The sequence below is a fragment of the Python bivittatus genome, unplaced genomic scaffold (assembly GCF_059951505.1).
Source record: "Python bivittatus isolate LINGU-HERP-01145 unplaced genomic scaffold, Pbiv_v1 ctg000340_np1212, whole genome shotgun sequence".
NCBI lineage: Eukaryota > Metazoa > Chordata > Lepidosauria > Squamata > Pythonidae > Python > Python bivittatus.
The window spans coordinates 21,130,900-21,153,713 of NW_028277056.1; the positions used below are offsets into that span (position 1 = coordinate 21,130,900).

Below are 22,814 nucleotides of genomic sequence, written 5' to 3' on the forward strand. Positions count from 1 at the left end.
AATATTACAGTATTGTATTTCTATTTACAGTCATTATTTCTAAAATGACAAGACAATTATTATATACATATAAACAGCATAATGTTGTACTTTTGACACTTAAAGTTGCCTAGGTTTCTGTCCATAATTAGACACACCTTCTTGGATGGTTTCATGCGAAATCAAAACAGCATAATTACCAGTAGGGGCCTCAAGCAAAGGTGAGTGGGAAGAATGGGAAGAACATCACAATTTTTTAAACGTGGTATCCCAATCTAGCCCTAGATTGCACTATTAGAAAACTCCCAGTGCACTGCGTTTTCCAAATGCCTGATTTCTGAAAGACCAGCACATTTTCAAGCAGACCAGCACATTTTCAAGCAGGTGTGAAAGAGCCAGGACACAAACAAGGCGAAAAAGAGAGAACAGTTCTCAGAAGGCACTCAAGAGGCCTCATCAAAAGCATGACACATCAACTTCAGGCAGGCTGAGACACTCCACCATTATCTAGTTCGCAGATGGACCACCCAGGAAACCTGGGTGCAATTAAGAAGGAGAAAAAACAAATGCTGAGTGGAGGAAGAGAGGAGGGGGAATCCTCAGGGGAAGAAGAATGGGCCGAAGGGCTGGCAGGATTCCTATATTGTCTGCTTGCAAGCCTACTGAGAATGAGGGAAGCCAATTAAAAAAAAGGAATACAAATGAAAGAGCTCGGAAAGGGAACAGAATAAAATAAATGGCCAAGAAAGTGCACTTTCTTGGAATGAATCAGAACACGGCAGGGCAATTTCCAGAATGCCAAAACAGTAAGTCAACGTGACAGCCAATTGCACCCACAGACATATTTACACACTGAGTTGAACACACTTGCACATGCACACACATACATGTGCACACAACCATCCAGGTGACAATAATGAACATGTTTTCATAAACTATGACAATGGTCCCCCAAAGGGCACGTGGAACAGCTGGAACTGGACATGAAGGTCTCTTTTTAAATAGCTGACAACACTTGGAGTAGGGCAGTGTTGTCCAAACTTGGCCACTTTAAGATGAGTGGACTGGCTGGGGAATTCTGGGAGTTGAAGTCCACTCATCTTAAAGTGGCCAAGTTTGGACAACACTGGAGTAGGGGGAGCAAAGAGATCTGAAAATAGTCCTCATTCCCTTTCTTTAACAACTGATGATCAGAAGGATTTCAGCTTTTTTTAAAAAATAGGGTCATCTGCATCACATCAGAAGAAGGATTAGAGACTGGAACCAAGGACACCAAGCTGCAGTCAGAGATCCTGACTTCTGTTTTTGAAATACAATGGACTATGTTTAGTACAGAATGAGAACAAAGTAAGTTCTCTTATACTTGCAACTATCTATAATCAATGTCATTGCAAAAGTCAGTCAGACAACGCTCTGATGTTTATTGCATAAATATACAGGTAAGAAGTGTACAAAGAGTCTAGACACACAAAAAAGCATTTCAGAACAGAATACAGAAAGAAATCTATTCTTTAAATTCAGAAATGATTGCCTAGGCCAGCTTTCCTCAACTGATGGGGGCGGGGCATGTCTCTGATGCGTTAAATGGGCTATATATAATACGAATTGTAGTCCAACTCATATCTGAGCTTGGGAAAGGCAGATCTAAGCAAACACATAAATCCACTCCATGCAGCTCATGAAATGAGCTCTAGTTTACAAAAGCTTATGGCTTTTAATAAAAACTGTTTGTCTGAAAATGTGCTACCAGTCCTAATTCTTAGGACTGTGGCTCTCCTCCAACAATGACATAAATCTAAGCAACTGGGTGACATTACACAATTGGGTAAAAAAAAAAAAAATCAGATCTTGGAATCTTGTATTTATATTAGCAATAATCCTGTGATTTGACAGCACTATTGAAAGAAATGGAATCATAGATTTATTCTTTTTATTCTTCCATCTGCTTCAGCAGCAGCTACAATATGGCAATTCGTTTACCCAGGAATAGATGAGCCTGGCCCAAGAGGGATCGTGCCCTACAAGGCTGAAATTTCTCTCTGAAGCCCCCTTCTACTTACCTTGGTTGTTGAGAAGGTTTGTTAAAATCATGCTTAATTATTGTGAAGTTCCTCTACACACCACACAGAGCTATATTGTTTGAAGAGCACAAGTATGAGTTACAAAACCTTTCTGAACTTGTGACACTTTCCCATTTGCTGAAGCACAATTGCATTATAAAAAGGGCTCACTGGAACCCTCTGAAGCCAGAGAAGTGGGGGGGGTAGGCTCAACAAAACTCTCTTCAATGTCTTTCACATCAGATAAAAAAAATCCCCACATAGTATATGCATTAGCTCTAGTTTCCATAGGATCAAGTGACAATACAGAAGCACTTAAGTTATCATCCAGAGGAGAACTCTGTTGATTAATAGTTTAAAAGTGAAATTTGTAACAAGCTGAAAGATACTGTTAGCTGGCCAATCATTCTCTTAATTATGGAAATAATTCTTGTGCTAACAGAGAAGATTGTGGCATGCTCAAATATCAGCCTTGGAATCAGCCCATGTTCAGTGGGGTAATGCTTGAAACTACCAATGGGACAAAATAAATAAATGTTGAAATTAGAAATATTCAGAGGTTATTTTGAATTCAAAGAATTGGATGATTAACTTTGTGCAGTCAACCAAGCTTTGGACTTCTGTTTCTGTAACAGTCACTCTTAGCCACTCAAAGCGCATAGCAAAGCTTGTTTCTAAACCATTTTCTACCAAGCTAAATGTGAAAAGCAGTTTGTGCTGTCTGATTATTTATCTCCTTTAAAAGGATGTATCCCTTCTAATAACCAAGTATTCTCAAGGATGCTTAAGACATATAAAACACATTAAAATACAGCAATTGAATAACATGAGACAAGAGTAAGAATGGTAAATCAGATTCAGCAATGAAAAAAAATTATATGGTGCCTATTGTTAAAAGGTAAAAGAACTCCTTTTAAGAATGGTCAAGTCTCTGAACAAGATTAAAATAGCTCTTCAGATCCTGGTGATTTTGAATGAGTGTTGATACTTTCCTATCCATAAATTAGAGATCAAATACTAAGTAATCAAGTAATATATTCTCTAGCTTTCCTCAACCACTCTGATTCGTTTTAAGCAGGGTGGTGGTAGTAAAACATTTTGAAAAGATATATCTGCTCTTTATCCCTGGTTTTTAATATGATCTTAATATATTTTTGTTCAAAACCACAATGCAACCAGCCAAGCCAGCATTTTAAAGAAGAAGTGACTTGAAATAAAACTTCAGATTGGCAGCATGTCTAACAAAAATATGACAAGCTATCATGCAAGAGACTATAAGTAGAGCCTTGCATTTGGCCTCATGTATCAACAGATAAGGGATGGAGCAGTGAAAGATGGAAGCTTTTTTAAAAAATGTAAATGAATAACATGGTTCTTCTGAAGGTAACCATTACATTGCAACACATGGCAAAAATAATGAAGCAGCAGCAGAAGGGGGAAAAATGGATTTGGCATGCTTCCAGTTAAGATGGAATTGCTCCCACCTCTTTCCATTGCTATCACGCAGCATAGATTTCCTCAGTTCTTTGGATTTAGCTTCCAACTCTTGAACCTGCTCCAGCAAAGTTTTACGATAAGTATGCTTGGCCCTGCATTGTAGGAGAAAGACACAAAACAAAGAAACTAACACATCAACTTTCATTGACTACATGAGACTCAGGTTTCCTGTTCAAGGTCAGACAGCAGGAATGGCTGGGCTGGCCAACAGGCCATGCATTGTCCTTGGATCTCTTGCAAAGTTGCAGAAGATGCTGAACACAACTGAATTTCAGCCAAAGAAGATGAATACCTTCTCAAGGATACATATATGGTCGAGCTACCCCTGAGTGTTGGTACCACAAGTGTACAGAATACAGGAAATACTCATAGAAATAAAATACAATTCCGTTCCATCCTTTATGTAGTCTACTCCAACACCCAAAAAGTAATTCCTAGAATGTAACAATTCTTAGAAACATACATATGTACGTACATATGTATGTACAAACACACATAAAGAAAGCTGAGATTTCCATTGTTCGTTTTAAATGTCTTATTGGATGAATACACCTTCATGGTCCATGAAGATAACACTCAAAGTTCAAAGATGGAAGTTGAAAGATGCCATCTCCGCTATATCTTATTTAGCAGGTAGAGACTGTTGGGAGATGGAAGTCTTGAGCATGTATTGCTTTAAAGGCAACACCCAGCACCTTAAATTACACCCAGAAGTCAACTGGCAACTAGTGCAGCTCTTATAGTTGTTATGTTCTCCAGGCAAACTGAGAGGGGGTCTTAACTACATGAACCATTGTGTTCTGGAACAACTGTATCTTCTGGGTGATCTTCAATGCCTGACACATGTACAGTGGCAATAGCCCAATTGAGGTATGGCCAAAGCATGAGTAGTGCTTCTTGATCCAAAAATTGATACTGCTGAAGTACCAGACAGGAATTGTGCACAGGTCCTTCTAACCACCGCTGCCACCTGCTCCTTGATCAGGAGCTATGAGCCCAGAAGGACCAGCAAGTTGTGAACCAGTTTAATTTGGGAGAGCACAAATCCATCCAGAATCAAAGATGGAATATCACTGGTCTCAGTTGGCTTTCAAACCACAGCCACTTCATCTTGCTGAGATTGGGTCTGTTCCTCCCCATAAAAATACATACAGCCTCCAGGCCCTGGGATAGCACTTCAGCAGCATCATTTGGCTTAGGGCCAAAATATACACCTAAATATTATCCACATACTATTGATACTATATGCCATACTGGCAGATGATCCCTCCCAGTGGCTTTATGTAAGTGCTAAATAGGAGTGAGAAAATAGAGCCCTGTGGCACCCCGTAACATAGGGCTTTAGAGTTCAATAAGCCCAACTCATTAACTGAAACTGTCCCCAGAGGAAGGAGAACAACCACAGCAAAACAATGCCCCCACTTCCAGGCTCCAGAGGTGATCAGAAGAGACATGATGATTGAGTTTAAAGATCAAGTAGGACCAGGAGGGCTGAACTCCCCATCCTAGTCCTGCTACCTGTCATCCAAAAAAGTGATCAGGGATTCCAGCCTTGAATACAGACTGAAATGGGTTGAGATCTTATTGACGTGTATAGGGCTAATATAAGAAGAAAAAATAGATGATTGTTCTGTAACTCTTGTTTCCCCCTTCCCAACTGATTTACTGATGAAAACTCCCTGGGATTCAGCAGCCATATTATTCAATTTGAAATAAGACCATAGTATGCTATCAGCTATGTGCTCTGCTTCCCAGTTCACTAAATAACATATAGTTTACATAATGCTATTACACATAATTATATATACATATTATAATTTGGAAGCTGAATGAATATCATATTATCCAGGCAATTAGACATTTTTTGGTTGTTGGTTGTTTAGTCGTTAAGTCGTGTCCGACTCTTCGTGACCCCATGAACCATATCGTGCCAGGCCTTCCTGTCCTTCACTGCCTCCCTGAGTTTGCTCAGTTTCATGCTCATTGCTTCAGTGATGCTATCTAACCATCTCATCCTCTGCCGTCCTCTTCTCCTTTTGCCTTCAATCTTTCCCAGCATCAGGGTCTTCTCCAAAGAGATGTCTCTTCGCATTAGGTGACCAAAGTATCTGAGCTTGAGCTTCATTATCGATCCTTCCAATGAGCAATCAGGGTTGATTTCCTTTAAGATTGACTGGTTTGACCTCCTAGCAGACCAGGGGACTCTCAAGAGTCTTCTCCAGCACCACAGTTCAAAGGCATCAATTCTTCGGCGCTCGGCCTTTTTTATGGTCCAGCTTTCACAGCCATACATTACTACTGGAAAAACCATAGCTTTGACTATGCGGATCTTTGTCAGCAAGGTGACGTCTCTGCTTTTTAATATGCTATCTAGGCTTGCCATAGCTTTCCTCCCAAGGAGCAAGCGTCTTTTAATTTCATGGCTGCAGTCTCCATCTGCGGTGATCTTGGAGCCCAAATAAATGAAGTCTGTTACTGTTTCCATTTCTACCCCTTCTATTTGCCAGGAATTGATGGGTCCAGATGCCATGATCTTAGTTTTTTTGATGTTGAGTTTCAAGCCAGCTTTTGCACTCTCCTCTTTCACCCTCATCAAGAGGCTCTTTAGTTCTTCTTCACTTTCTGCCATTAGGGTGGTATCGTCTGCATATCTGAGGTTGTTGATGATTCTCCCTGCAATCTTAATTCCGGCTTGTGATTCTTCCAGCCTGGCATTTCTCATGATGTACTCTGCATATAGGTTAAATAAGCAGGGTGACAGTATACAGCCTTGTTGTACACCTTTCCCTATTTTGAACCAATCGGTTGTTCCATGACCGGTTCTAACTGTTGCTTCTTGGCCCGCATACAGATTTCTCAGGAGACAGGTAAGGTGGTCTGGTATTCCCATCTCTTTAAGAATTTGCCATAGTTTGTTGTGATCCACACAATCGAAGGCTTTTGCATAGTCAATGAAGCAGAAGTAGATATTTTTCTGGAACTCTCGTGCTTTCTCCATGATCCAGCGAATGTTGGCGATTTGATCTCTAGTTCCTCTGCCTCTTCGAAACCCAGCTTGTACATCCGGTAGTTCTCGGTTCATGTATTGCTGAAGCCTAGCTTGTAGGATTTTGAGCATAACCTTGCTAGCATGCAAAATGAGTGCAATTGTGCGATAGTTTGAGCATTCTTTGGCATTGCCCTTCTTTGGAATTGGAACATAAACTGACCTTTTCCAATCCCGTGGCCACTGTTGCGTTTTCCAAACTTGCTGGCATATTGAGTGCAGCACTTTAACACCATCATCTTTTAGTATTTTAAATAACTCAGCTGGAATACTGTCATTTCCACTAGCTTTGTTGTTAGCAATGCTTCCTAAGGAGCACTTGACTTCACTCTCTAGGATGTCTGGCTCAAGGTCAGTGATCACACCAGCGTGGACATCAGGGACATTAAGATCTTTCTTGTATAGTTCTTCTGTGTATTCTTGCCACCTCTTCTTAATCTCTTCTGCTTCTGTTAGGTCCCTGCCTTTTTTGTCCTTTATCATGCCCATCTTTGCACTAAACGTTCCTTTCATATCTCCAATTTTCTTGAAGAGATCTCTAGTCTTCCCCATTCTATTGTTTTCCTCAATTTCTTTGCATTGTTCATTTAAGAAGGCCTTCTTATCTCTCCTGGCTATTCTCTGGAAATCTGCATTCAGTTGCTTATATCTTTCCCTTTCACCCTTGCTTTTCGCATTCCTTCTTTCCACTGCTATTTGTAAAGCCTCATCAGACAGCCATTTTGCTTTCTTGCATTTCTTTTTCTTTGGGATGGTTTTAGTTGCTGCCTCCTGTACAATGTTACGGACCCCCGTCCATAGTTCTTCAGGCACTCTGTCTACCAAATCTAATCCTCTAAATCTATTCATCACCTTCACTGTGTACTCACAAGGAATATGATCTAAGTCATACCTGAGTGGTCTAGTGGTTTTCCCTACATTCTTCAATTTAAGCCTAAATTTTGCAGTAAGAAGCTCATGATCTGAGCCACAGTCAGCTCCTGGTCTTGTTTTTGCTGTCTGTATAGAGCTTCTCCATCTTTGGCTGCAAAGTATATAATCAATCTGGTTTCGGTATTGACCATCTGGTGATGTCCATGTGTAGAGTCGTCTCTTGTGTTGTTGTTTGCTATGACTAGCTTGTTCTCTTGACAGAACTCTATTAGCCTTTGCCCTGCTTCATTTTGTACTCCAAGGCCAAACTTGCCTGTTATTCCGATTACTCCTTGACTTCCTACTTTAGCATTCCAATCCCCTATGATGAAAAGGACATCTTTTTTTGGTGCTAGTTCTAGAAGGTGTTGTAGGTCTTCATAGAACCGGTCAACTTCAGCTTCTTCAGCATCAGTGGTTGGGGCATAGACTTGGATGACTGTGATCTTGAATGGTTTGCCTTGGATACACACTGAGATCATTCTGTCGTTTTTGAGGTTGTACCCCATTACTGCCTTTCCCACTCTCTTATTGACTATGAGTGCAACTCCATTTCTTCTAAGGGTTTCTTGCCCACAGTAGTAGATATAATGGTCACCCGAATTAAATTCACCCATTCCCGTCCATTTCAGTTCGCTGATTCCCAAGATGTCAATGTTCAATCTTGTCATCTCATGTTTGACCACATCCAGCTTGCCTTGGTTCATAGATCTTACATTCCAGGTACCTATACAATATTGTTCTTTACAGCATCGGACCTTCTTTTCGCTTCCAGATACATCCACAGCTGAACGTCCTTTCGGCTTTGGCCCAGCCGCTTCACTCTTTCTGGAGCTACTTAGAATTGCCCTCCGCTCTTCCCCAGTAGCATATTGGACACCTTCCAACCTGAGGGGCTCATCTTCCGGCGTCATATCTTTTAGCCTTTTAACATTGTCCATGGGGTTTTCTCGGCAAGGATACTGGAGTGGGTTGCCATTTCCTTCTCCAGTGGACCACATTTTGTCAGAACTCTCTGTCATGACCTGTCCGTCTTGGGTGGCCCTGCACAGTATAGCTCATGGCCTCACTGAGTTAGGCAAGCCCCTTCGCCACGACAAGGCAGTGATCCATGAAGGGGAGACATTTTTAGAATCCTCAAATGCATACCTACTGGGAATCAAATTTGGTAATTTTTGTTCCAGTTAGAGTGACTGTGTGCTATCAGATACACCAGTAAGAAATTTGTTCAAATTAGTGGTTGACTGAATTAAGCATATTATGGGAATATATCACACCCACACACATTCACAGACACAGGCATATGCAGACACACACACACACATACACAGAGGTAGTGTATCTATACTACAAAATCTAAAAATCCACTAGATGATAGCAAGACAATCTCTGAACCTCCTTGTTATCATCTACTGGTTGTCAGTATTTTGCAGCCCAGATATAGTAGTGTGAAAGAGAGGGAGAGGGAGAGGGAGAGGGAGAGGGAGAGAGAGAGAGAGAGAGAGAGAGAGAGAGAGATCTTGATATTCCACTTCATTTTCTCACATTTAATTTAATGATTGTCTTTTACTTTGAAGGCATCAGAAGATAATATTATTTTTGCAGTGGCTGCAAAACCTACCTCAGCTTTTGATACTATCCTGGGTGTAACTGATGAAATAGGCCACCAGAAGATTTTATAGCATAAAAGCTATGCAATACAATATCACCCATGCAATGCATATTTTTTTATACTCACAGACACTTTGTCAGTAAAATATGGTTACATTATGCTAACTTTTTCTTTACATCTTCAAAAGCTTAGTACCATCAACTCAATATAAGATGAGTGGGAAAAGATAGTGTTTATGTGTTTCCTTTGGGGACAGATTTTTTTGCCCAGTATATTTTTCTAAGATTTTTTTTTAAAGAACACAGACATACTTAATAGAACTGACATGGCAGAGAGATTTGCACCTTTAAAAAAATAAATTGCAAAGCAATCTCTTGTTTTTATTTAACAGTTTTAAAAAGCCTGTCAGAATGAACTTTGGCAATCAGCGTCTTCCTTTCTCCAGCACTTCCTGCACTGACTATGTGGACAGAAAAATGTACATGATTGCATGACCATTCAGGAAGTGTTGAAGAAAAGGTCTCCAATTTGCAAATAGCTCAGCCCTACTATAAGTACTGGGTCTTTTAAAAATTAAAAGAAGATGAAATAAACTTCTTAGCCACCTTCTACTTTTTAGATAGTTAAGGATACCAATTTTCTACTGCAGATTTTGTTTTCTTATGGAAGAACAATGTTAGTTGGAATTGTCCTGCTGAAGGTTATCTGAACATGAACCCATTTATTTCCCACATTTATTTCCATCAGAACACATTGTAGAATTCTTTTTAATCCCTAATAGCTGTTGGAGATAACTAAGTCTTCAAGACCTGGGATGCTGAAGAAGATCACAAGAAGCTGTCTTCTTCCTGATAACACTTTGCTTCTTCTTCAGAGGCCCATCTTCTATGTGCAGAATGAAACATAGCAAAGGACTCTAAAATCAATACCCTACTCAACCAATAAATTTAAACTATGGTCTTATTTGGAAATGTTGGCAAGGAACCCAATGCATCAACAAGCCCTTTGTATTCTTTGTATCACAATGAGTAAAGAACATTTTAGGTTATAATGCTTGTATTTGAGTGTCATGAATGCAAGCTATAGTTTTAAACTTTTATGCTCCACCACTTCATGTCACTGCAATAGCTGAAATATCTGATACTGTACTCAATCTATCAAGAAGCATCTCGACATAATCTTTTAGACAGAAGCAGAAAAGTCATGGAGCTTAAAGACATTCTGTCCAGTTAAGATGAAACAATAGCAAAAGGGGAGGAAGGAGCTAGAAACAAATAGGGATTTCATTTGGGGGGAAAAAAAATCATATTTTGCATTTAAATATTCATCATCATTAAGCACCATCCTATATTAATTTTGACTTTTATATATACATTAATAGCAGTGATATGTGTATCTTCATAGATCAGGAAGTGAACTTGTTGGTTGTCTAGGAAAATAAATGGCTACATATATGCAGAGAACCTGAAAAAGAACCATTGGTGCTGATTAACACCCTGTGCTAATCTAAATGATTTAGCACTGAGATTAAGGGTTAGCAGCTGTAGGACTAAACTGAAATATTTTAAGTTTAAACAAATACGTTTTTTTCAAAAGAATGTAAGTAATAACTTACGCTCTCCATGCCACGTCTTTAACAAGGCACGCTGTGGGCACTAGCAATAAACCTATCCAGAAGTGTCCGCATCTCAATACCATTCCCGCCTGTAAAAATGCAGTAATAATATAGCATTAATTATACATGACAGTTTTTTGGTTGACTGAAATGAAACAGTAAGATGAGATTGTTGTTAAGAAAGCTATAACCTAAATTGTGAAATCTGAAGATGTTTCTCAATCAGATTTCTTAGGAGTGTCCCTCCCAAGGATGGAGAAACAAGTGTGCCCCTGAAGGGACAAATCTAAGATCAACATTTGCATGCAGCAGTGCAACCCCACTATCTGAATTTTGATACTGAAAGGCATGAAAGGAACATTTTCTAGAGGCATTCTAGATAAGAATAGCTCTCCTGTGTGCTTTACAGAAGGAAGGAAAGGCCTAGTGGTGATCCCAATACGCCTTTGTATAAGGAGATTTCTCTGCCTTCAGGTGTTCCCATCCTTAATTCAGTAGACCTTCAGGACAGCTTATGGTAATTACAAATAGTAAAATGGCTGATGATAGCACATAAGCTGTTCTCACAATATCACATTATTCTTATCACTATAAATGTTATCTCATAAAGATAATATGTTTCTTGGGATTGTTCAGTGACAGAACAGCTCTGTATATTATAAACTTATATTTTAGAAGAAAAATCGCAGTTATGCTTGGTTACAGCAGAGAAGTCCATTTACATCACTTGAGGCTCTTTCTCCAGCAAACTGTCCATTTTTCTGGCCTCCCAAGTATATTGCATTGTTAACTCTGCTAACTAAACAGACAGCTGCAGAACCTAGAGTTGATATGGTGGAACATATGTTGGATAAATCAGTATAGATTTTAAATAGATCTCTGGATTGCTGAGAGACTGATGTGTCTTATACCAGCCTTCCCCAGGCTAATGTATTCCAGATGTCTGGACTCTTTTTGGCATAAAATTAGTGTAGTTTAATACATCTAGAGAACACCAGTTTGGGGAAGACTCATATTAGAATATGACAGTTTTATTTGGAAGTTTTGCTGGGGGTCATTTTACAATTCAAGTATGTTTAGCCTCAAAACTGTCATCGGACCACAAGAATTACAGACAAGTAATTTTCAATATATTTCTCAGTTTCCTGACGCTTAATTCTTTACCCTGTTGCTAGAATGGCAGAGATGTGGCAAATTCTTTAGCACAAGTAAACATGCTAAGATATTTAGAGAAACTCTGGAACACACTACACAAATAAGAAGTAAACATTCTAAAAATAGAATCATTTTCAATATATTGGATTCTGCCACTTAAATTCAGCCTCATTCAAAGTACATGTTCTCCTAGCTAATCAGTAAAACTAGCTATTGCTCAATAAAATACATAGAAAGAACATAAAAGGGTTAGGATGAGTTATATACTTTTCTTTCCTTGCTATTTAATGAATACATTTCATTGTTTTTAAATAATGTTACTGTGTTTAATATCTTTGTAATCCACCAGAGAATTTTATTTATATTAATAATATATATTTCAAGTAAAATAACAAACTGTTGTCCACACCCATCAAAGACAAATGTGAAATAATTCCATATTTACATATCAAATTGGTGTCATAGGAATCAATGTAAAATAAATAAGTAAATATTCATAATTTACTGAAGGAAGCCAAATGTCTGTATATAATACCAACAAGCAAGTAATTAACCATATAATTTCCCACCTCCCAAAGCTGTTATTTAAATCCTTCTACTGTATATGCATACATCTGTGCAAACATTGCACACATATAGATTGGCATGGTTGGTGAGAACATGTGGCATATAGACAGAGATATATCACAAGGGTAACCTTTAAATTTTGTCTCTGTAATGGGCTGCTTTTCAGAGATTTGTCAGGTAGTAGGAAAGTCATCCTTTTCTTCAGAGTCATAGGCATAGATGACCTTCTGCCATACATTTGGAATATTCTGAAGTTTCTTTACACTCAGACTCATTGTCTGCAACAAAGATGGGCAGAATGGTGCCTTTGAGAGACTTTGTCTCCAACTCCCATCAGTCCTACTTAATAGGCAGGGCAAGGGATGGTGGAGTTATAGTCCAAACAATCTGGAAAGTACCTGACCGCATCTGTCGGTACTTTAAGACATAGGAGTTGAGGCCTTAAGACTTCTGAAGATACTTCAGATTGAACTGGGGGCATTTTATCATTAAAGAGGGGGCTCATTACTGAATTACAGCCATTCCTTGGAAACATGAATCAAGGCTTTTGCCAATTCACTAGAATGCCACCACTCTCACCCATGTGATCCAATTATTGCTTATTTGCAGCAAGTGAACCATATCATATTTTCTACTCAGAGAATAAAGGGTATAGCCCTGTACCTGTACCTACAAGACAAAGACATAAGGACAAGTACCAGTTGGTTTCTAAGATGCCAATTTCAGCACAATGTTTCTCATTTACAGAAGAATATTAATGCAAACTGCTGACTTAGAAGACACACTATTACTACACATTTTTTTCTAATGTGATGCTACACTGGAATGTACCTTTCTCGTTAATCATCAAACTCTATTCTGCTGCCAGGGTTTCAGTGGAGGTCTTTTCTGGCCCTAACTGGAAAACTCATGGATTGAAGCTGAAATCTCTGGCATACAGAGCAGGTGCTCTATCACTGAGTTACAGCCCTTTCACATATTCTATCCCTTTGAATCCTTGCTCATTTTTGCTCTAATCACTGTTACACAAACACATCTTTTAAACATTCTTTTCCACCATAAAAATAGCAAAAATGTAGGTACATCTCCTATATCATTTTTTTAAATGGCTCCCCAATCCATCCTATGCTTTTCCACTTCCACTTGTAAAGTTAATCATATATATTTTATAAGGGGAAATATCATAACAAGGGACTTGAAAGAGGATCAAATACCTTGAAAAGATACTTTACTACAAACATTTGTAGCAGCCTGTTTTTTTTTAAATATCAAAAACAAAAAAATACAAAAGACACTATCAGATCTTAACCAAAGATACATTTATAAGATCACTGAAGGCAAGTGGCTTCATAGAACCATTTGTCTACAAGCATGCTAGGAAAAAATTGAGAAGTCCTGGGAAGCACATTGCCAAATCTAGAACAAGGATGTATCATTTCTTAGTAACCAATATAAGAGAATATATGTAGCTCAGTGATGAACTGTGGAGTCCTTGGTGCTTTCTGAGCTTGGTTGTTTGCTTGCAGACGTTTCATTACCCAACTAGGTAACATCATCAGTGTGAGTGAGTGTGGGGTTTGCTCACTGTTTATATACAGTAGCTTGCTCTGTCAGTATTGGTAGGGGTGTGGTTTTCTTCTTGGTAGTTCCTTGATTAGGGTATTGTTTTCTGCTTAATTATTTGTCTGGTGTTAATTCCTGCTTATCTGGGTGATGATTGCTGGTGAGGAGATGTTCTGGTCTTTTGTTTTCCTTTCTATTGTCTCTTTTGAATAGTGTGTAGATGTTGTTTGTCTCTATGTGCCTTTCGATGGCTGCCTTGTCTGAATACCAAGCTTCCAGGAATCCCCCCACATTTTTGGATTTAGCTTAGTCTAAGATGCTCACAGTTTCCCAGTTCAAACTATGGTTGAACCTGTCCATGTGTTCTGAGAGTAAGGATTTTTCATCTTGTCTTCTGACTGCTAGTTGGTGTTCATGGATGCTAGTCTTCTGCCCGTCTTTCCTACATAGTGGCTGTTACAGTCCTTATGCTGTACGTTGTAGATGACTCCAGTTCTTTCTTCTTGGGCTACTGGTCTTTTGGTTTACTTAAGATATTTTGAAGGGCTTTAGTTGGTTTGTGTGCTATGATGATGCCATGTGGTTGTAATTGTTGGCTGTTTCTGAGATGTTTTTGATGTATGGCAGTGTTATCCTTTTCGTAGCTTGTGTTGGCTGTGCTGTAGTGGGTTGAGTGGTCAGCCACATTTTGTTGGAAGATATTGTGTAGGCAGTCTGTTTCCTTTTTCTGGTGTTCTGGGTTGCTGCAGTGCATTTCAACTCATCTGAATAATGTTCTTACACAGCTCTTCTTGTGGGCAGTTGGGTTGTTACTTTGGTAATGGAGCACTTGGTTAGCGTGGGTTGTTTTTTTGATAGACTTGTGTTTCTAACTTGAAGAACCTTTAAAAAGTGGTTCTTTATCAAGCTTTAGATAATAGATACAGCTGTCAGATCATTATGCTTAGGTTCTGAGTACCTCCTGAAGGAAATACAGGTAAGTTTTTCTTGTACAGCAGAGAAGTCAGTCACCTTGCTCTTCCATGCTCCCTGACATCTTGCTTAGTTTGACTAATGCACCCTTCAGATTGCTGCATGTATACTCAGTCTCATCAAGAGATATTACATTCCACTGTATACTGGACTTAAAGTAATCTAATCCAGTTGCCTAAATTTGCCCATACATCAGTAAGAATTCTTCTGTCCTTGAAAACCTCTCAGATGTTAGGCCAAGGAGGCTACATTTCAGGATGTAAGAAACAATTGTGGCTCTCAGTAATCAATAACTGCAGGCCTTGGTAGGAAAGAAGAGGAGGAAGAAATCTGATAGCTTTACTATGTATGTTTTCCTTCTAATTAACATTGCAAGGAAAAACATTGGGTTGGAGTATTTAATAGAGGTTGTACTGCAACATGTTCTCTAGAACTCCACACTGGAGGTCCAACAAACCCTACTTGTATCTTTGCAATTAATTACTTCCGCAAGGACATAGGTCCAAAGCCTTTCTGAGGCCTTCTTCATAATCCCCAACATCTGTTCCATCTCCAGTCCAGGCCAACTGTGGGGATCTGCTGTCAGCATTAGCACAGATGAGTAAATATATAAACGCCTATGTCAGACAGCCCTGTGATTTCAGCTGAGAATCCTAGACAAAAAGCAAGTTTCTCATTTAAGCTATTCACAATATAGAGGAAGCACCTGTTCAAAAATGTATCCAAAATAAATTATTCAGGATCTTTAAAAAGAGAAAAAGAGGTCCTATGATTGACTGCACTCTTTAAGGTATGACAAGAACACCCATAGCATTGTTACTACACAAGTCTCATTAATAATATAAATAACTTGCTTTCCTTTTCAGCTTCCATTACATATATATATATATATATCTTCTGTTTATAAATACACAGTTGTAAGACAGTTTTATCTTGGCTATCTATTGAACTGCAGCTGATCCACATGATCTTTACTGTAGCATGGATAAGGTATAGGTCAGACAGTTGTTGATGCATAAATCAATGTAGATAAATGCGAAGGTAATCTGATAGCAAATAACTTCCAAATGCTACAAACTCCACTTGGTATCAACAGAATATAAACTATGAATATTCTGTCCTCTCTGCCAAGTTAGTCATATCTTTTTTCCACCAAGAATTCAGTAACAGTAGGAAGCCTCATTATTCATTTTCAACTAAATTTAGTGTGATCTGGTGTAAAATGGTGTAAGAACACTATCCATGTACCAAAATCCACTAATTTGGAGTCAAATGCAAAGTGGTATCTCAAGGAACAGAACAATGGGTTGGTTATATAACTCCCAAACCATCAATTTTCATAGACAAGTACAAATTAACATCGGAATATATATGAATCAACTTTTTACCAATAATAAAAATAATAATAACAACAACATCTATATGCTGCTTGACTCCCAGCAACTCTGGGAAGTTTACACATTTACAAATTCATCAAATTGTAAAGGGATTTTCTTTTTTTTAATTGCCCTGAAAAATCATAAGCTATTTTACAAATTTTAGACATACTGCAATTTACATTATTTTTTCCCAGAAAAGCTTTGGGGGGTATAAATAGCCCTAAAATATTTTATTTTCTTGGCAATTGCCTAATTTCATTTTACTTAACTGCAATCATATCTTATTTATTATTTACCTTATTTGTATTATTTATATTATGTTATGTTGTTTATTTATAAGAATGATATAGCCACTCATATTACTTAAGTCCTACCATACTGTTTTTAATATAACTGTTCTAAAAATAAGCTGATTTTTATGCATTGACATTTACTGATTTTTCTAGCTAAGATAAAGGGTAGCTAAATCCATTTTTGGAAGAGCATGGCTTTTCTATGTAAAAGAAATCCATGACAGATTTCTAAATAAAGTACTTAGATTTTTTTGGCACTCTAGAAATTCATTATCTACACCCCTTAATACTAAAATATTTTTGAAATGTGGATCCAAATGTAACCAGAATGGCTTCATTTATGTATAAGAAAAAGAGATAACAAGCTCTGAGAAATCCTAGGGAATGCAGAAATTGAGAAATCTGTAAGAAAAATAACCTAGACAATTTCCTCACCATAAAATAAGGAAAGGCTGAAAGTTCAGCATGACCAATAGCTCCTGAATGTTTATTAATTGTTGTTGTTAAAACTGGATTGGGAGGAGAACACATGATTGTCTGGCTGGAATTCTGAACAGAGGCATACAACACTGTAATTTTTTGTCGTTGATCTTAATATTAGTAATCTTAATAGCAATGGTACTGGACTATTGCATGACAAATAGTAAATAGTGAACATCCTGTGCTATATTCTTAAGTTCTGTCACTATAGCTAAGTTCCTGATCTTAAATATGGCTGTGAACTTTTTCTTATTTCATCCTGGCCTAGAAAGGCAGGCAAAGCTAAAAGACATGTCCACAAGAAGAGCAGAGATTTGAATTTCTTAACACAACTTTCAACCTGGCCAGCAAGTTCAGACAAGGAAAACATCAACACTTTCCATGTCTCCATGTAGACAAATTATACAAAGCAAATTGCATTCTGAGTGAGGTCTAAAGGGGATAATAGAAGCCTCAAGCACCATAACTTTACCTCAACTGATGATTAGCTCTGGCCTGTGACTCCCACCAATCTTACAAATTTTCAGGGTTTGTTTTGAAGAGAAGCATTCATATTAAATCTGGAAGATTTCTAAAACATAACATCAAAGGACAGGACTAGCATTCTAGAAGTGCTCCAGGGGTATTGGAGAGGTCAAAGAAGTCAAGATGGTGGCTGTAACTCTGCAGTCAAAACCTCACCCACTTTGTATATAACTGCCCCCTACTGAAACCTGAAACTAAACCCAAAGAAGATGAAAGTGCTACTGGCATATAGAACATTTGGCTTGGGATTAAGGAAAGCTTCTCCCACAATTCAAATACTACTGTTTTCTTGGAACTATACCTTTTAGAGTTTGAGAGGCAAAATGCACACGCACACACATCATAGAGTAGTTGCATGTTGCATTATGTATGACATATTGCTAAACTGATACAATACCTCTATTTTTGATCCTGGTATGTTGGCAGATATGAGTGCAGGAAAGGCAAGAAAATGACAACAATTTTGAGTAAAAGCATCTTATATTCCTTTGCCTGGCATTTGGTGATATCATGTTAGTGAACCTAGAGCTGTGAAGAATTACAAAATTTAAGGTATCAAAGTCATTCATTCATTTTTGTGTTTCTTAGATAGCAGACCTCTAAAAAGTAACAGAAAGCTGTAAAAAATAATGATAAGAAACAAGGCACAAAGATTGCAAACTTTTGGACTGTAAATTATCCACATTAATCTATCACAAGAACGTATACATTGATAAAAATGTTTGACACAAGAATATTTTACGATTTGAGAAAAGAAATAGTATTATCTCAGGCTATCTGTCCATTACTATATATCAAACATGAAAAATAAATACTTAAGTAAATAATTAGATAGAAAAGTATAATAGGGAATGTATGCAAAGGTCATCTAGCTGTCCCAAAAGGACCTCTTGATTAGATAGTTCAAAAAGACCTTGTAAGCAATTATTTGTATTAGATTTATGTATCGACAGCTATGCTAGCTGATAACTTTATATTCTTTTGATACTATTTTCACTTGTTTAACCTGTAATAGATGTTTCTTCTTTTTACTAAAACAGATACTCTTTGCTTCAGAGAATAATATTGACACAATATTATTCTTAGACACTAAGACCCCAAGAGACACATGCTCAGGTAAATTTCACTTAAAAAACCCTAGTGCACCCAGTAACTGATTGGCAAGTGAACTCTGAATATAGAGCAATAGCTTCCACCACTTTAAATCTTTCTTTCCTCCATCTAAATGGAGGTGCAAATTAGAAGACATACCGTATGACAACACCAATCCTACAAGCATGGAGTAGTCAGATAATTCAGATGATGAATGATTTACATCTTCAGTTTTATGGACTTAAACTAGCATTTCAGAAATTTGTTTTTTCTACTTTATAACTAGAACCAGACTTACCTTAGGCTTGCAAGTCTATCCTATTTTTCTAAACTTACTTTTTAAACAAGGTTAACTTCTACCACTGGTGAGTTCTCTTGTATGAGTCAGCCTTTCAGTTTGCCCTAAGCTTGACTATTGTGTTGTTAACTAGAGTATTACAAGAAATACAGAAAATAAAGTTAAACAGGGGAAATTGTTTTTTCTTGCTAGCTAGAAAACCTTAGTCATGAAAACAAAAATCAAGTATCACACGTGATTCCAAAGTTAAGGGAAAGAGTGATCTTATTTCCCATGTAATCAGCAGGATTTTTTGGCCTATTTCTACTTCAGATATTTTTCCCTCACAAGATCTCCTGGCTTGTACAATAAACTCATTTGTTACTGACAGCTAAGGTGTTATCAAAGTTTTTATTAGTTAGCACACTGTGAGCATCTTTCAACTGTTGGGCAAAAATGCATCCCTGATGATAGGGGTACATTCATCACCCACCAGATTTTGAGAAGGGCCAGAATGAAAAAGGAAAGTAATCTGGAATGCATGTACAAAATGTTTGTTAAGCACATGGCAGCACAAAGATGGATAGTGCTGTAATAGAAAAATATGTACATAAATTATATTGCCATTGCATCCAACAGTCAAAACGCTATCTGTAACATAAACTAAAAAGCAATGGAATCTTTTCCATGTAGCCACATATTTCTAGGAGAAATAAAAAGGATTCTGAACATCATTGTGCACTTCCAAATTCCAGGACCCATAGAAAGATGAGATGAGATGAGATGAGATGAGATGAGATGAGATGAGATGAGATGAGATGAGATGAGATGAGATGAGAGCACTGCTGTGCCAAAAGAGCTAGAAGATTTAAAGTGCCAATTCTCCACTAAAGACTCAGAATAATTCAGGATGATATAAGTCTAAAGCTCAAGGGATTCACATGCCTCAATTCAAAGAACTACTAAGCACTCAGTAGCAAAGATAAGACCCTATAAATATTTCAAGTGGTTAATCTTTTGGCAACCAAGGAGAATGGGTGCCATCTTGTCCTCACCTTTTACTCAAATGATAATGACTGGATTTCTCAGTTGGAATTGAAGACATACATGGCTGTTTCTGAGGCACCAGTCCATTAAATTGGAAGGCTCTTTGTTCTAATCAGTCTGCCTCCAGCAATAATAGCAAACATTTTGTTCACAAGAAGGGCAATAGAGGCTGCTTGTATAATTTTGTCTCAGCCAGATCACAAGAGAAATTCAGTGACACAGGATTAATCAATTGTAAAGGTCTGTATCTAGATGGCATGCTTAGGCTGCCTTTAGAGATTCAGCACAATATATCTGAAACAGGTCCATGAAACATTTTAATAGCTTCTATTAAAGTCTCTTTACACTGTTGATAAAAGAGTCCAAGCAAATTATTTTCCCCCCTGCTTTCTTGAACTTGGATATGGTCCAAGGTTCCTTGGTCAGACACCAGCTCTTTAGTAACTGTTATATCTTGAGCAGTTAAAGCAGTAATAAATTTCTTATTTGCTTCCATCTTAGCTTGTTGTTCTTTGAACTGCCTCTTTACCTCACCATATTTCCTTTCAGTTTTCAGTCATAACTCCAGGATCTGAAAAACGTCTATTAAATGAATTTAAAATGACAAGAATCTCCAAATTCTGCTTACATTCCAAGAAATGACATCAGGGGGCATTTCTGGGGTAAACATAGCTTTCTCCTTAGCTCACATTTGAATCAGCCTCCCAAAATTTCCACCTGGCGCAAAGGAAGAGATAGACAGCTCTGCACTTGAAGCCTCACTGCCCAGCTCCACTGCAGCCTTATTGGAAGCCACACCATAGGGGTGGGTGGCCAGGCTGAACAATACGAGGAGGAGGAGGAGGAGGAGGAGGAGGAGGAGGAGAAGGAAGAGGTTGGTTCTTAAGCTTACAGGGCATTTTAATTTTCCTAAATTACCAAAAGTGGGAGAAGAAGCAGTTTAATTAGATGTTCAGCTAACTAAATACCTTCATATGCAGTCCACAAGCTTTATGTTTGTAGCTGATGGGGTGAGAAAACAAACTGTATCTTAGTACATAGCTTTTCCTGCAGGAATATGAAGGAAAGCAGTTTATGGGGTTTCCAGATCTGCTGTTCAGAGTGGTACAGAAGCATAGAGAATTCCACCATGCTCATTTCATGGCCAGACCAACAAGGGATAAAGACTTTATTTCTAAATCCAGCAATATTTGTCTTATCCTTGGAAACTGGTGGGAGGAAATTTAATAATCCTGAAAAGCCTGTTAACTGTTTTAAACAACGGAAGTCTTCTCAGGCAGGTGTAGATATTTCACACCAGTCCACTCAGAAGTTATCTATTGGTTTGGTGGGTCACAGGTTTGCCAACTACACAGAATTTCTTTTTTTATTAGTGTCTCTTTTCTCTCTCCTATTGCAGCTTTAAGGGAGAGAGAGAGGGTCTCAGTTATTAGCATGTCCCTAATGGGAGTCCTAATATCCACAGATTTTTTTCAATTTTTTCTAAGTTTTGATTTTAATTTTAATTATTTTTTCTTTTCCCCAGAAAATATTTAGTTTTGATAACAGTTTTGAAAATGATATTTTAATAGCACATATTTTAATTATTTTTCCTTCTTCCATTTTGGTTTGTTATTCAATGATTTTGGAGGTTAATTTTTACTAAGATTTTCTTTAGCAATAACTTTCAAGATACTGTTTAAGAAGATTCAGTCTCTTGAAACTATGGGCATTTGTAATTTAGACCTGGGATCTGGTCTGCCTGCCACTCCATGAAAAGATATTTGAGGCAAGAAAATGGATTGAACAGATTTCCAAAACAGAAATTCAAAATCTGCCAGAGAAGTGGCAATTTTAATGACAGCATCATCTGATTTTATAGTTGAATGATTTTAGATTCTGAACATCATTCTATAATTTTAGTATAGTTAAATGTGGACATCTTTGGAGGGTGTGGATAAATATTTATGATTCAACTAAAGATAAACCAAATATTTTATATAATTGTTTTGCTAATCTTTTGGAGTTACAAGTAGATCAGATAATAGTTAGTTCCTAAAGCTAATGCCAGACAGCCAGTCTGGTGTAGTAGTTAAGGCACCAGGCTTAAATTAGAATATTTTGTATTTGTGGTTCAATAACAACAACAACAACAAAGACATAGATATGTGTTTCTTTCAAATAAACAGAAGTTCATCTAATTTGAGAATAGTTTGGGATACATTTAAAGCATTTTTTCATGATAAAATAATAGCTTATGCTTCATGGCAGAAAAAGATCCTCATGGATCACAGTGTAGGATACTTGAATCAAAAGTAAAACAAACCTTGAAAGAATACTTCGTTTAACTGACTCAAGAAACATATCATGCTTTTAGATCTACCAAACTGGTAGATCAAAACCAATTGTATGCCTTTGATACAGAATCTTTGTTAAAACAAATGAAACAAATGTATTGGGAAGAGGGAGAAAAAAATTCAGATATACATTCAGGAGAGCTGGCTACATCCTTAACTCTACAGGAACTCTATGTTATTATTGATATGATGAAATCCAAAAAGGATCTGAGACCAGATGGAATAACAATAGAATGGTATGAAAGATTCAGGAGAAAGTTCCTATATTCCTGGAGATATTTCAGACATCTTATGAAAATAAATTCTTACAAGTTCCATACTATGACACTTATATTATTGTAAGTTTGAAGAACAGTAAGGATTCTAGGCAACATACGAGATCATCCAGTTTATTTGTTTAATGTTGA

The 22,814-nt window shown here is 37.6% G+C and overlaps 1 protein-coding gene across 2 annotated transcripts in view; it reads right to left on the reverse strand.

Annotated features, from left to right (window-relative positions):
- Positions 1-22,814, reverse strand: part of ATP8A2 (ATPase phospholipid transporting 8A2) — a 355,224-nt gene that overhangs the window by 20,007 nt on the left and 312,403 nt on the right. For both annotated transcript variants that reach the window (XM_088140682.1, XM_088140683.1), the window contains 2 exons: positions 10,722-10,810; positions 3,524-3,628 (listed from right to left, as the gene is read on the reverse strand). In XM_088140682.1, coding sequence (XP_087996808.1) covers positions 3,524-3,628; positions 10,722-10,810 — 194 coding nt within the window. The remainder of the gene's footprint in view (positions 1-3,523; positions 3,629-10,721; positions 10,811-22,814) is intronic.